We start from the raw sequence: 14,022 nt of genomic DNA, 5'->3' as shown, positions 1-14,022 counted from the left end.
CTGACTGGCCACTACAGTGGCAGGGAGTGGACATGTGACTAGGCCCAGGTGAAAGTTCTGGCCACCTGTGTCCACCCCAATGCTCTACTGAGGAGACAGGAGACCAGGATAAGTGGTTATGCCGGGTAAGCCAAGGCCCCAGGTTCAAGACCACAACTTGATACCACCACTATCTGTTGCTTCCTTTTTGTAGCAGTGGTCTCATGTCCCCTGGGGATGCATGGCTTGGTTTTCCCTGCCACTGTAGTGGGCTCCTTCTCCTCTGATGCAAGGCCTCCATACCTGTTCCAGTTGGACAGGCACAGGTCCAGAAGAAGAGCACTGTCTGTTGCCAGAGGTGACAAGATGCCAGTTTCCCCCTGTCTGAGAACCTGCATCTTTTGCAGCTTCTGGTGTCTTCTCTGACTGTCTCTTTTCCATAATGCTGGGTGTATCTTTGTGGGCAGGACAGTTAGTGGAAGCCTCATGCTCTCAGAAGCTTCTGAACCTATCCACCTCCTGCTGCATCTCCCATATCTGATTCTTGAGAGAATCCACCAGGAGGCACCTCTCATATCATAAGTATTCCCCACCTGGCAGTCCATAACAAAGACACAGTCCCTGCAAAGCTAGGTAAGAACCTGTGTGGAAGCCTCAGTGGGGAGATGACACTACTGCTCAAAAAGAAAGCAATAGATAGTAGTGATGTCAAGCTGTGGTTTTGAACCTGAGGTCTCAGCCTACCTGGCATAACCACTCATCCTGGTCTCCTATCTCCTCAGTAGAGCATTAGGGTGGACACAGGTGGCCAGAATCTTCACCTGGGCCTAGCCACATGTCCATTGCCTGCCACTGTAGTAGCCTGTCAGGATCAGCTAAACCCCCTGCCCCCTTACCCTTCCAGTATAAATCCCTGACTCAGAAGAGGAAGTGTCTGGGTAGCAAGGTTCAATCCTGTATTTAGGCTGCTGCAGTCTTGGCTTGTGCTGTTACTGTCTTCCTGACGGACTCCAGATATCTGACCCACTCTGCTCATGGGCTTGAGTTTTGCCTTCTCACATATGCCATTTCTGGACAGAGCTCCCACAGGTGCAAGCAGAGGAAAGGCTTGCAGTGGCAGGGGCTTTGGCATATTCCATCCGTCATGTTGATTATAGTGCTAGCTCCTTTTTTTCTGCTACTGTATTTTTTTTCCGGGTGGGGTGGGAATCCTTTTCTTTCTTCACCTCCTTTCAAGTAAGATTTCAGTGAAGGAAGGGTAAGAAGGAAATTATCTGGGTAAACTCTTCAACAAACTCCACTCAAACTCCCATTCAAATGCCATTGTTTGCTGGCCTGTTCTATTCACTTCTAAATCATTCACTTCCCTTTACCTCACCCACACATGCCCCCTGCCCAGTCTACTGTGGTTAGCATTATTGTGGCCCCCCACCCACCTACCAACCCACTTCAGGCAGTTATTGAGCTTGCTATGCCTCTGCAGATGGTACAATAACATAAAATCCCTGAGTTGGTTAGCCCCAGTGGTAACTGAATTTGGGCTTAAAGGACAGAACCAAGAGCCTTTACTTGTAGAGCTAAACTACTTAGCTTTACCAGCTAACAGTTTCCACAACCCATGAATCTCTATGAGATCCAACCAGCAAGTCACAAATACATTTTGAAAAATAATTTGCCACCACACCAATATAGGCAAAAAAGCAAAATTTAGCATAGACTAGAGGAAGGAGTCTGACTTCAGGGTACATGCTATGAATGATGTTAAATAAGGCTAAGAATAATTGAGATAGAGTTTATAGTTTGTGTTGTCTTAAGTTCTTGACATCTGACTTTTTCATTAAAAGATTCAACTTGGCCTGCTAAATAAACATGAAAAAAAAATTGTGTGGTTGTGAATTTGTAAAGATAGTTGCCTGAGTACCCATAGTGTGCTAATGAACTCATTACAACTATGATATGAAGATTTTTCTTCTCACTGAGTAACAGGAATTTGCTTATCCGAAGCAAAATGTAAAAGAATACAATGGAGGCACAAACAGCAGAGTTGGTCTGTACTGTACATATTGTCTAGTTTCTAGGCAAAAGTTAACTACTTGTATTACATTGAATTATTTATGTGCCTTATCCATTTCATATGTTTAAACTCTGACCTCTTTATGCTCTCTTTTGTATATATGAATTGAAGTTAGTATTTTAAAAAAATAATTGGTGCTTTCATGGCATTAATTCCATGTTGTTTGTGTAAACCACATGATAATAATATATTCACTTTCCAACTGGCATTCACCACCTAAGTTAAACAAACATAATAAGTACTTTGACATATTTAAATACGAGATACAAGAAGTTTGGCAGGCATTTCATAGAACATTTGAAAGCATATTGTTACATAGCCTAAATTTGTTTGTTTATATTTCATTTTGTTTAGGCTGTTTCCAGCTATGTAATGTTTTTCGATCACATGACATGGAAATTGACCAGTGCTTGCTGGAGTCCCTCCCTTTGGGCCAACGTCAGCGGCTGGTGAAGCGGATGCGCTGTGATCAAATAAAGGCATATTATGAACGAGAAAAAGCTTTGCAAAAGCAGGATGGATATGGAAAAAAGCTGAAACATGGAAAAAATCACCGAGTCCATTTCAACCTTGCTGACATGATACAGGATGCAATCATACGTCACGATGACAAAGAAGGTACCAAAGATGCTTAGTAGCCTTTTCTTGATTTATTTCTAAATGTGTCTAAGTTTTACAGCAGCATCAATCCTATGTTTTTGTAGACTTAGCACACCAAATCTTAGTAAGTTTAAAGTGTATGTTCCAGTTAACACACAATTGAGTATATAACTATATAATATAGAATATAAAATACATTATGGCATATAATTTATGTCCTTGAACAACAGCAGATAGCTCTCTGGAGGCCTTAGATAATTACTATAAAATAAATGTGCTTAACGAGTTATAGATTTTAAGCGAGAAGGGGCGATTATGATAATCTAATTGAATGTCCTATGTAACATGGGCCATAGAATAACACTCAGGTGTTTGGTGATGCTTTTGCAAAATGGGTTCCCTTTAGTTAGACAAAGCTCTAAAGTAAATAACATCCTTCCAAAAAGTGGCCCTGGCTGGGGCCATAAAATTATTATTTCATTTGCCTATTCCTGAGACTTTCTAGACCAGGTCCAGCCTTCAGTGCAACTGCCAGCATACCAATGTCTGCTCTAAATTGTACTGAAAATCATTGTCCAAAAAGATGCCCTTTGTGGCAGTTTCAGGTTTAAGATAGCCCCTAAATTGTTTTTTGAAAGTGAGTATAATGGAGGATTCCATGCTGGGGGAATATTTTATTGTCTATAAAATCTGGGTTAGCAAACAAACACAAAGCAACACTAAGAAGGAATAGTCTGGATCAATGGCTTTTTAGTGTATCATTCTTCAACTTTAGCTTGGACTTTTGCCTCATGTTTCATTCAAGCCTGATTGATAAGGCTTAACTTGTGGTTCCCTAGTCCTTGCAGAATATTTCACTCAATCCTGCAGGTTATAATTTGTTGTTGCTTTTTAAATATATAACTTATTTTAATGTATATAAATTGATCAAAAAGCACTTCCCCTAGTTCTGTGTGCCTTTGACAACACTTAAAAATACAATTACTATAATGTATATTTACCTTTGCTCTCCCAAACCATAAAACTTTGTAGTTTAAAATGAGAATCCTCCTCACTAACCATTTTCCAAAAGCCAGGCAGAATAGTAGATGTGCTTTGCAGCTTGCCCTAAAGGTCAGATGCTTCAGAATAGTTTTAACATTTATACTGAATGTATGAGCATCTTCAGTGCACTCAGTGGAAAAAAAAATACTCTGTCTCCTAGCCCTCTAAAAAGAGTACTGGATGAATAGGGCAGAACAGAAAATCAGCAGCTACTGAAATCCCCAATTTTTGGTTTAAAAAAAAAAAGTAACCCCAAATCCACATTTTTCCTTATATAGTAGTATTTCATTTTAATGAAGGAAAAATGTGGATTTGGGCTTACTCTTTTTTAACCAAAAATTGGGGATTTCTTTAAATCAGAGAAAACCAGGATCCCTGCTCATAACCTGCTATGGAAAAATGCCATTCTTCCCTCCTGATAACCAGTGATTCAGGTATAAGGATGGGAGCTGGAGAGCAGTGGAAACATTTGCCTGGATTCACTAGGCATAAACAACCTTAGGATATTGGCTGATTGAGAGAGAAACATCATATATATATATATTTTTTTTTTAGTGGTGTTTCATTTGAATAATGGAAAAATGTGAATTTGGGGTTACTTTTTTTTGGTTGAAAATTGGGGTTTCTTAAATCAGAGAAAACCAGGATCCCTGGTCATGAGAGCATGTCAAATGAAGACTGTTTGTTGGGTGCCTTGCCTGTGTTTCAGAGAGCAATACTGAAGGTCTGCCTAAATTTAATAAAGCTGTGAGGGTATAAACATTCTTACTTCAGGGTAAGGCTAATTGTTGACTGTTATGCTTTATAATTGTGTTCAGGTAGTAAATTCTATTTTATAGTCACTATCTTGCCATTTTAACGCACAGTGCTTGTTTCAATAAATCATTTATTCCTGAAATATGTTGGGGTGGAGAGGGAGAAAAAAACAAAGACACTTTCTCAAAGCTGGTGTATGAATGAATTAGCGGTAAATCTCCTCGTGTTTCTGGTGTTAAATAAGACCCAGAGCATTTCCTTGATGGTATATGTACCTAACACGGTGAACATATATCCAATAGAAAAAAAAAAAGATCCATCCTGTCCTGTTTTCTGAATATATCAGACAGGATGAAAGGAATGGTTCTTCCTCTATTAGCACATTTTCAAAAGAGCACTGCTGGTTTGCAGACTAGTGGCCCACTTATGCAAAGTCTGGGGGCTAGCCAACATATCTATTTGCACTCTATGCTGAGCGTGTGTTCTAACATTTCAGGGGCATGACTGGGGGAAGGGAATGATGTTTCTTTCCACAGAAACAGTAAAGTATATCGCAGTGTGTGTTTTCTGCAGTCACTTTGATCCATCCAGTGTTTGTCTGCGAGAAGTGCAGGCTTTTTTTCCTTGTAGAGGTCTGGAACTTACCGCATGGCTTCTTCTATTATCTACTTTCCCCTCTCTGGCAGTATAAGAATATGACTTCACGAGTTGCAAAAGTCAAATCAGACTAAGAACACAGCAACTTCCTTACTGGGTTACATTACAGGATCTTTCCCAGTATCCTGTCTCCAGCAGTGGGTGTGTATCTGGCACACTTTATGAACACCCCTGACACCTGCCCTTTTCAAACACAGAGGGAGACCCTGGTGCATGCCTACTTCGAATGTGCCAGGTTGCAGCCCCTGCATTGCCTCTAGAACCTCTTGCCCCTGCACCTCCTCTACAACCACTTGCTGAAGGTTCTGGCTGCGCTTTTCCCCTCTTCATTTATGCACTCTCTGTCTGTGGCCGCACAAAGTCCCGAGACCTCCTGGTCAACCTCCTCCTGGCCCTGGCCAAGCTGGACGGGTATCTGACCAGGAATGAGGCTCTGGCTCAGAGGATCCCAAGGTACTGTGGAACCACTTTCCTTGCCCTTGCTTGTTTCTGTTTCTGAAGCAGTGTCCACTGGTTCCTTGGACTCATTTGAGGGCCAGTGGACATTACCTGGTGTGCTCTGTTTGGTGTTTTCCCCCTCTTGGCACACTAGTTATTACCTTTTAACCTCCACTCATGTCCCCATTTTCATTATTATTTGTCCCAAGTAATCAGTAACACATCACTAGTGGCTGCCAGTATTAAAAGGGGCTTATACCTTCCTTGGGGGGGAACTAGGTCTGTGTTTTGCCCTGATGTATTAAAAGTCCCATCCCCAGCAGCGGGTGTATATCTGGCACATTTTACAGACACCCCCAACACCTGCCCCTTTGCCCACAGGCAACAGGATCTGAACAGGATGTTAACACGGACAAGTGCAGAGTGCTGCACCTGGGGAGAGGGAACCAGCATTATGGGTATAGGTTAGGGGCTGACCCTCTGGGCAGCACAGAGACAGAGAGGGATCTTGGAGTCACGATTGACTCCAGGATGAATATGAATCACCAATGCGATGAAGCAATAGGCAGAGCCAACTGAACCCTGTCATGCGTCAACGGGGCATCACTAACAGGTCCAGAGAGGTCTTGCTCACCCTCTGTGCGGTGCTGGTCAGGCCACAGCTGGAGTACCATGTCCAGTTCTGGACGCCACACTTCAAGAAGGACTTGGAGAACCTGGAGAGGGTCCAGAGGAGGGCCACTCGTATGGTTGGGGGCCTCCATGGCCAGCCCTATGAGAAGAGGCTGAGGGACCTGAATCTCTTCAGTCTCCACAAGAGGAGACTGAGGGGGGATCTTGTGGCTGCCTACAACCTTATCAGGGGCCAGCAGCAGGGACTCGGGGAAAGTCTGTTCACCAGGGCCCCCCTTGGAGTCACCAGGAACAATGGCCACAAGCTGAGGAAGGATAGGTTTAGGTTAGATATTAGGAAGAACTACTTCACTGTAAGGGTGACCAGAGCCTGGAATAGGCTTCCCAGAGAAGTGGTGCTCTCACCTTCCCTGGAAATCTTCAAGAGGAGACTGGATAGGCACCTGGCTGGGGTCTTATGACCCCTGCCACCACCAGTGCTCCTTCCTGCCCATGGCAGGGGGTCTGACTAGATGATCTGTCTAAGTCACTTCCGACTCATTGATTCTATGATTCTAGTTGATAATAAGTTAATTTTATTGATACACAGTAACAGCAGAAAAGAATAATTCAGGCAAGGAAAACACAATAACCTTCCCTCCCAATTCTGTATCTACCAGTACTAGGGCTGCCATATAGGGAAGGTATGTCCAGCCAGTACGCAAGTTTCACCCTGTGGTTTCATAGATTTCATAGATTTCATAGACATTAGGGCTGGAAGGGACCTCGGGAGATCATCGAGTCCAGTCCCCTGCCCAAAGGGCAGGAAGTCAGCTGGGGTCATAGGATCCCAGCAAGATAAGCATCCAATTTACTCTTGAAGGTGTTCAATGTAGGTGCTTGAACCACCTCCAATGGCAGACTGTTCAGACCTCGGGGGCTCGGACAGTAAAGAAATTCTTCCTTATGTCCAGCCTGAAACGGTTTTGCAGGAGTTTGTGACCGTTCGACCTAGTCATCCCTTGGGGCGCTCTGGTGAACAGATGTTCCCCCAGATCCTGGTGGTCACCCCTGATAAACTTATAGGTGGCCATCAGATCACCCCTGAGCCTGCACTTTTCCAGGCTAAAGAGTCCCATGGCTCTCAGCCTGTCATCGTAATATCTGTTTTCCTGACCTCTGATCATGCGCATGGCTCTCCTCTGGACTCTCTCAAGCTTCTCCACATCCTTTTTGAATTGTGGAGCCCAAAACTGGACACAGTACTCCAGCTGCAGCCTCACCAAGGCCGAGTACAAGGGGAGAATGACGTCCCGGGATTTGCTCGAGAAGCATCTATGGATGCAAGCCAGCATTTTGGTCGCTTTACTAGCTGCAGCATCACATTGCAGGCTCATGTTCATCTTGTGGTCAATGATGACCCCCAAGTCTTTTTCTTCTGTAGTGCTAACCAACGTAGCACTGCCGAGCCTATAAGGGTGCTGCAGGTTTTTCCTCCCAAGGTGGAGAACCTTGCATTTTTCGGTGTTAAACACCATGAGGTTCTCGTCTGCCCATTTGCTGAGCTTGTCCAGGTCAGCCTGGATCACCCGCCTATCTTCTGGCGTGGATGCTTTGCCCCAAAGTTTGGTGTCATCGGCGAACTTGGCCAGTCCACTCCTGACTCCAATGTCCACATCATTAATGAAGATGTTGAACAGTATGGGTCCCAGGACAGAGCCTTGAGGGACCCCACTGGTTACAGGGCACCATGAAGATTGACTGCCATCAATCACAACCCTCTGGGTCCGACCACGAAGCCAATTTCCCAGCCAGCGGATCGTGGTGGAGCCAAGGCCACAACTGGGCAGTTTGGCCAAGAGGTGATCATGGGATACCAGATCAAAAGCTTTTTTGAAGTCAAGATATATGACATCAATCTCTTCTCCCTTGTCCAGGTGATAGGTCACCTGGTCATAGAAGGAAATGAGATTGGTCAAACAAGACCTACCCGCAACAAACCCGTGCTGGCTGTCCCTTAGAATGTTAGCCTGGGCCAGTCCCTCAAGGATGGCCTCCTTAATAAACTTTTCTAAGATCTTCCGCAGGATAGAAGTCAGGCTAATGGGCCTGTAGTTAGCCGGATCCACTCTCCTCCCTTTCTTGAAGATCGGCACCACATTGGCCTTCTTCCAGTCTTCGGGCACTACACCAGAGCGCCGGGAGTTTTCCAAGACCCGTGCCAGGGGCTGGGCTATGACGCTCACCAGCTCCTTGAGTACCCTGGGGTGCAAGTTGTCAGGGCCAGCTGACTTGAAGGTATCCAGCTTCTCAAGGTGTTCCTTCACGAAGTCAGCATTGATGGAGGGTAGGGGATCCCCCTCACCCAGATTTCCCTGTCCCATAGCAGGCATGGGCATCCCGTGTGACTGATGAAAGACTGACGCAAAGTACCTGGTTCTTTCTTGAATGTCAGATATCAGCAGCTTGGAGGTCGGGGGCCAAGGCCCACCTCCCCCCACAGTGGGGTGGGTGAGAGACTTGTGGTGTACCGTCTTTCTATGGTGGCCTTGGGTTCCCACCCTGGGGACCCTTCGCTGCCCTGAAATCCCTCATTTTATATCCTTTTCCTCCTTTGATGACTCTTCATTTCCAGGTACCATTAATTAGTTTCCCTGTGGCCATCATACTGTCCACACTCTGTCCTGTCATTGTAATCCTTTGTTCCATCAAACCCATCACATGCACACATCTTAATTTGGTCATTTACCAGTATCTTAATTTGGCCTGTCCACCAGAACCAGAAATTGTAAGGGTTCTGCAGCTGTTCACTATGACCTAGGCAATACGGCAGAGTCCCTTCCTTATGTTATGGAACAGTGTGGTACATATCTTCAATTTCCCAGCTTGTGTGTGTGCTGGCATCAGACAGTGGGCCTTGAAGGAAACTTTGTCACAAACAGGATTTTAGAAACCAGTTAACCCTCACCATTGCCCTGGACCATTGTCCTAATGAAATATCTACCTTATCTACAATTTCCTAAAAGTGAACCTCTAAATATAATTTTCTAGCCATCAAAGACCAGGAAGGAGGCTCTGGGTGGGAGGAACCTGGGCAAGTGTGTCGATATCTTTTTGTCACTCCTCTGGTCACATTTCTGGGCAGTTTCATGGTTTGGTGTCTGCAGGCTCCTTCCACTTGTTTTGGGGTGTTGGACGCTGGCTGGAATGCTCTGCTTGGTGTGCCCTTCCAGATCCTTTGTTATTAATGTATGATCTTACTCTCCTTACTGTTTTCTTTTTATTTGTCCCAAGACGTGAGTTTTGTGTCCCCAGTTAAAGGAGGCTTATAGGTTTTCATGATGGCCCTGAGCCTATGACACTACAACACATCAAATAGGCCTGTCTCTAGCATCTGGCATGCTTCATGGACACCGTGATACCTGTCTTTCCTGTCAAAAAGGCAGGTGGGAGATCCTGGCACATGATCACCTTGCATGTGCTAGGCTGCAGTGCCTCCAACCCCCACTTTAGAAATTTTCTTCTGTACTTCTGGCTTCACCTCTCCCCACAATTTTCCTTTTATGCAGTCCCTGTCTGTGTTCCCACTAAATCCCGGGACCTCCTCCTGGCTTTAGACAGACTCACCATATATCAGACTAGGAAGGAGGCTCTGACCAGGGGAACCTGGGCAACTGTGGAGCTGCCTCCCTCCAGCAACAGAGGGATGCTTATAGTTTCTGTATGGGTCCAGACACAAAATTTTCTCTGCAGAAAACCTGTCTCTGATAGCGGCAAGAGTGGATGCTTTAGGTTAGAAGAAGAGCATATGAACAGGGTTTATCTAGAGTGATCTATCCTTATCTGTCACAGGGCACTAAGGTGCCTGCTCCTTTAAGGGCTGAAACTGCCTAGGGAGAGAGCCCTAGCACTCACTCGGGAACCCCTCAGCTGCAACCATGGCAGCAGGAATGAGGGAATTAGCCCACACCTGTAGGTGGCCAGCTGACAGGAAGAGGCAGGGCCTGGGGCATATATAAACCCCAGGGCTGGGACCAGAGAGTGAGTTCTCTGCCATCAGCCACGGGGGAAGGAGCTCTCCTAGTGGAAGCTAAGTGAAGAGGCTTTATGGCCCATCTCCTGCTTCTGGTAAGATTAAGGGACTTCAGGAGCTCACCAGACCCTGGCCTGCAAGGCATGTTGTGCTGGGGGAAAGAAGATTCATTTAAAGGGACAAAGCACACCCTGAGCTTCTTGCATTATGTTATAGCCCAGGAGCCTGTATTTTGATTTCTGTTTGTAAACCGGAGGATCTGGTTGAGGTTATTGGGGAAGGAGGAGGCCTCACTGGGGGCCCACTACAGTGTGGGCATAGTGGTGCATACAGTGCCAGTGTGGGCATAGTATTGGGGGTGCACAGACCCCAGCGCCAATGTGGGTGCAGAGAGAGAGAGACAGGGCTGTGGAGAGCCCAGTGATGACCAGAGGGCAAGTGAAACTAAGGCCTTGGAGGGACACTGTGTGAATGCCATCTGCAAGGCTTGGGGCATCAGATCGGTTTGGAGCCATGCATCTAGCCCATAAGGCTGAGGGTGTTCCGAGAGGCATCCATTTTGGAGTGAGACCCAAAAGGGGTCCAAGAACCTATAGGGTTCAGTGGGGTCCATCAGGACCGTGTCCGACAATACAAACTTGAGGGCAGCCTCCCTATCTATTATAGTTACAGCAAGACATGGCAGGTAAGAAAGAGGGTTCCCATGGGGCAGGATTGGCACGGTCAAGGAGCCCTAGGGGTATCATGGCCATCCTGGGGGACCCCATTCCATGGTACTATCATGTCTCTTTTGGCATCCATCATTGGTTTAGAGGTGCCAGAGGATACATCCCCTGCTTAGTAGCTATTAACAGATCAACATCCACAAATGTAGTCACTTTTGAACCTGCCTATGCTATCTGTCTTTACAGCTTCCTGTGGTAATGAGCTCCACAAGTTGACTACATGCTGCATAAAAACATGTACCCTCTTGTTAGTTTAAACCTGTCTCCTACTAATTTCAGTGGGTGCTCACTAGTTCTAATATTCAGGGACTTGATGAATAGCAATTCCCTTTTCACTGTGACCAGACCTGTCAGAATTTTCTAGACTTCTCTTATAACCCATCTCTGCCATTCTTCTCCTTTCCAAACTGAAGTCTCTGTTGGTATGGCAGTTGTCATACCCCTGATTATCTTGATTGCCCTACAAAAGGTGTGTCTATGCAGGTTCAGCTACAAGATATAAGCCTTAGCCAGATGAGCGTAACACAAAGGCATTTTTATTAAAAATGCATATAATTACTAAAATATCAAATTTAACAGTTATCCTAATTGAAATACATGAAATGTATATTTGAACATTATATATTATTTTGTTTCTACTTAGATAGGCAGAGGAAATGGCCAGCTTTTCAAAAGTGCTTCCCAATGAGAATTGCTAGATATTAAGTACTTTTTCAATGTTGGTGTGATATGAGTAAGAGGAGCAGAACTGATCCTTTAATATAAATAATATTCTTCTAATCATGAAGTGTATTCTGCACTTTCTGAAATGTGATAGAAACATTTTCTGAAAATGCATGACAACTAGAAAGAAGGTGATCATGATCAGTACATTTTACTGTCACTTGATTAACTGAAGACTAAATGGGACAAGAAGTGATACCTAAAGAAAAAATCTTTGTTAGATATTTGAGTATGTCAAATAGTAATATACCTGGAAGTTTTTATATGTTTTATAAACTGTTGGAGACCACGTAATTTTTGAAATATTTGCTTGATATGTATGTGCAGAGGTATGTGCGCATGAGAGAAGAAAGTAATATGGGATTTTTGTTCAGGGCATATAGAGAGGTGGAAGTTATCAGAGAAACTGGGAGAACAAGGCGCAATAAGAAACTAGGTTTCCTGGATTGTAGAGTCTGGCCACTTTTGTGCTGCCATAGTGAGACCTCATTTAACTGGCTAATACGATCAATACACCTCATTTAACTGGCTAATATGATCTGGATGCATTGTGCTCCTTCCGAATAAAGTTAACATAGGGCTTTTGAGTTACCTCTTTAAAGGTCACATATAAATTTCCAATATAAGTTTTTTGTCTTGGCATACCAGGGGGGAGCCAGGTGTCCAAGGAGAGTGGTCGCTCCTCAAGGAGACGATCCTCCAAGCCCAAAGACAGGTAATCCCAACGAGGATCAAAGGGAGCAGGAGAGCACACAAGCCCCCATGGCTCACCAAAAGCATCCGGGAATGTCTCCTAGTTAAAAGGGAGGTGTACACCCAATGGAAAAGAGGGGACATCACGAGGGATGACTATACTGCAGTTGCTCGGAAATGTAGGGGGGCAGTCAGGAAGGCCAAGGCAGAGATGGAACTGGAACTAGCTTCCCGGATTAAGAACAATAAGAAGTCATTCTTTAAATACATAGGGGGTAAAAAGAAGGTTCCGGGTAATGTGGACACACTAGAAAACTTGGTCGTTACACCAGATGATAAAGCCAACATATTAAACAATTTCTTTGCCTCCATCTTCCTAAGTAGGGACCAGAACAGCCACCCCCCTGCTGGTTCCCCCTCAGGCCCCAGGGGAGGTGCACCTAGGCCAAGGGTTAGTGAGGAACTAGTTAGGGAGCTTCTGGAGGGATTGGACATATTCAAGTCAGCCAGTCCAGATGATCTCCACCTTAGACTACTAAAGGAATTGGCTGAGGTCATTGCAGGACCCCTGGGGCGGCTTTACGAGCACTCGTGGTACTCTGGTGTAGTACCAGAGGACTGGAAGAGGGCCAACGTGGTTCCCATCTTCAAACAGGGGAAGAAGGAGGACCCGGGAAACTATAGGCCAGTTAGTGTTACTTCGATCCTAGGCAAGCTGTTCGATAAAATTATGCTGGCACACATCCACGAGGGACCAGCGGGGATTTCATGCTTAGGGGCAACCAACATGGGTTCATCAGTGGCAGGTCCTGTCAGACCAACCTGGTGGCCTTTTATGACCAGATAATCAAATCATTAGATGCAGGGGTAGCAGTGGACATAGTCTTCCTCGACTTTCGGAAGGCTTCTGACACTGTCTCTCACCCTGTTCTCATTAAGAAACTGTGGGACTGTGGTGTTGACACCCACACAGTCAATTGGGTTGCCAACTGGCTGGAGGGCCTCACCCAGAGACTGGTGGTGGATGGGTCATTTTCATCCTGGAGGGATGTGGGCAGTGGGGTTCTGCAGGGCTCCGTCCTTGGGCCTGCACTGTTCAACATCTTCATCAGCGACGTGGACAAGGGGGTAAAAAGCACCCTGTTCAAATTTGCTGATGACACTAAGATGTAGGGGGATGTGGGCACTCTAGAAGGGAGCAACAGGCTACAGTAGGACCTAGACAGGTTACACGGGTGGGCGGATGAGAACAGGATGGGATTCAACACTGACAAGTGTAAAGTGATGCACCTGGGGAGGAACAACTGGCACCGTACCTACAGGTTGGGGGACTCCCTTCTGCCTACAGAGGCAGAAAAGGATCTTGGAGTCGTCATTGACCTCAAGATGAACATGGGGAAGCAGTCAGGAAGGCCAACTGTACCTAGTCATGCATCCATGGATGCATCTTGAGCAGGTCCAAGGAGGTGATCCTCCCCCTCTATGCGGCACTGATCAGGCCGCAGCTGGAGTACTGCATCCAGTTCTGGGGCTGCACTTCAAGAGGGATGTGGACAACATGGAGAGGGTCCAGAGGTGAGCCACTCGTATGATCAGGGGGCAGCAGGGCAGGCCTTATGTGGAGAGGCTACAGGACCTGAACCTGTTCAGCCTCCAGAAGAGAAGGCTGAGGGGGGACCTAGTGGCCT

General features: G+C 45.7%; 1 protein-coding gene across 1 annotated transcript in view; it reads left to right on the top strand.

The window, feature by feature from the left end:
* The window catches only part of MYO16 (myosin XVI), a 545,578-nt gene that overhangs the window by 43,642 nt on the left and 487,914 nt on the right, over positions 1 to 14,022 (top strand). The window contains exon 2 of the mRNA XM_090022346.1: positions 2,408 to 2,671. Coding sequence (XP_089878472.1) covers positions 2,408 to 2,671 — 264 coding nt within the window. The remainder of the gene's footprint in view (positions 1 to 2,407; positions 2,672 to 14,022) is intronic.

Source organism: Crocodylus siamensis, chromosome 1, assembly GCF_052110815.1.
Source record: "Crocodylus siamensis isolate JL-2025a chromosome 1, ASM5211081v1, whole genome shotgun sequence".
NCBI lineage: Eukaryota > Metazoa > Chordata > Crocodylia > Crocodylidae > Crocodylus > Crocodylus siamensis.
The sequence above is the reverse complement of the archived record's forward strand: the minus strand, read 5'-3'. Positions and strand labels throughout refer to the sequence as shown.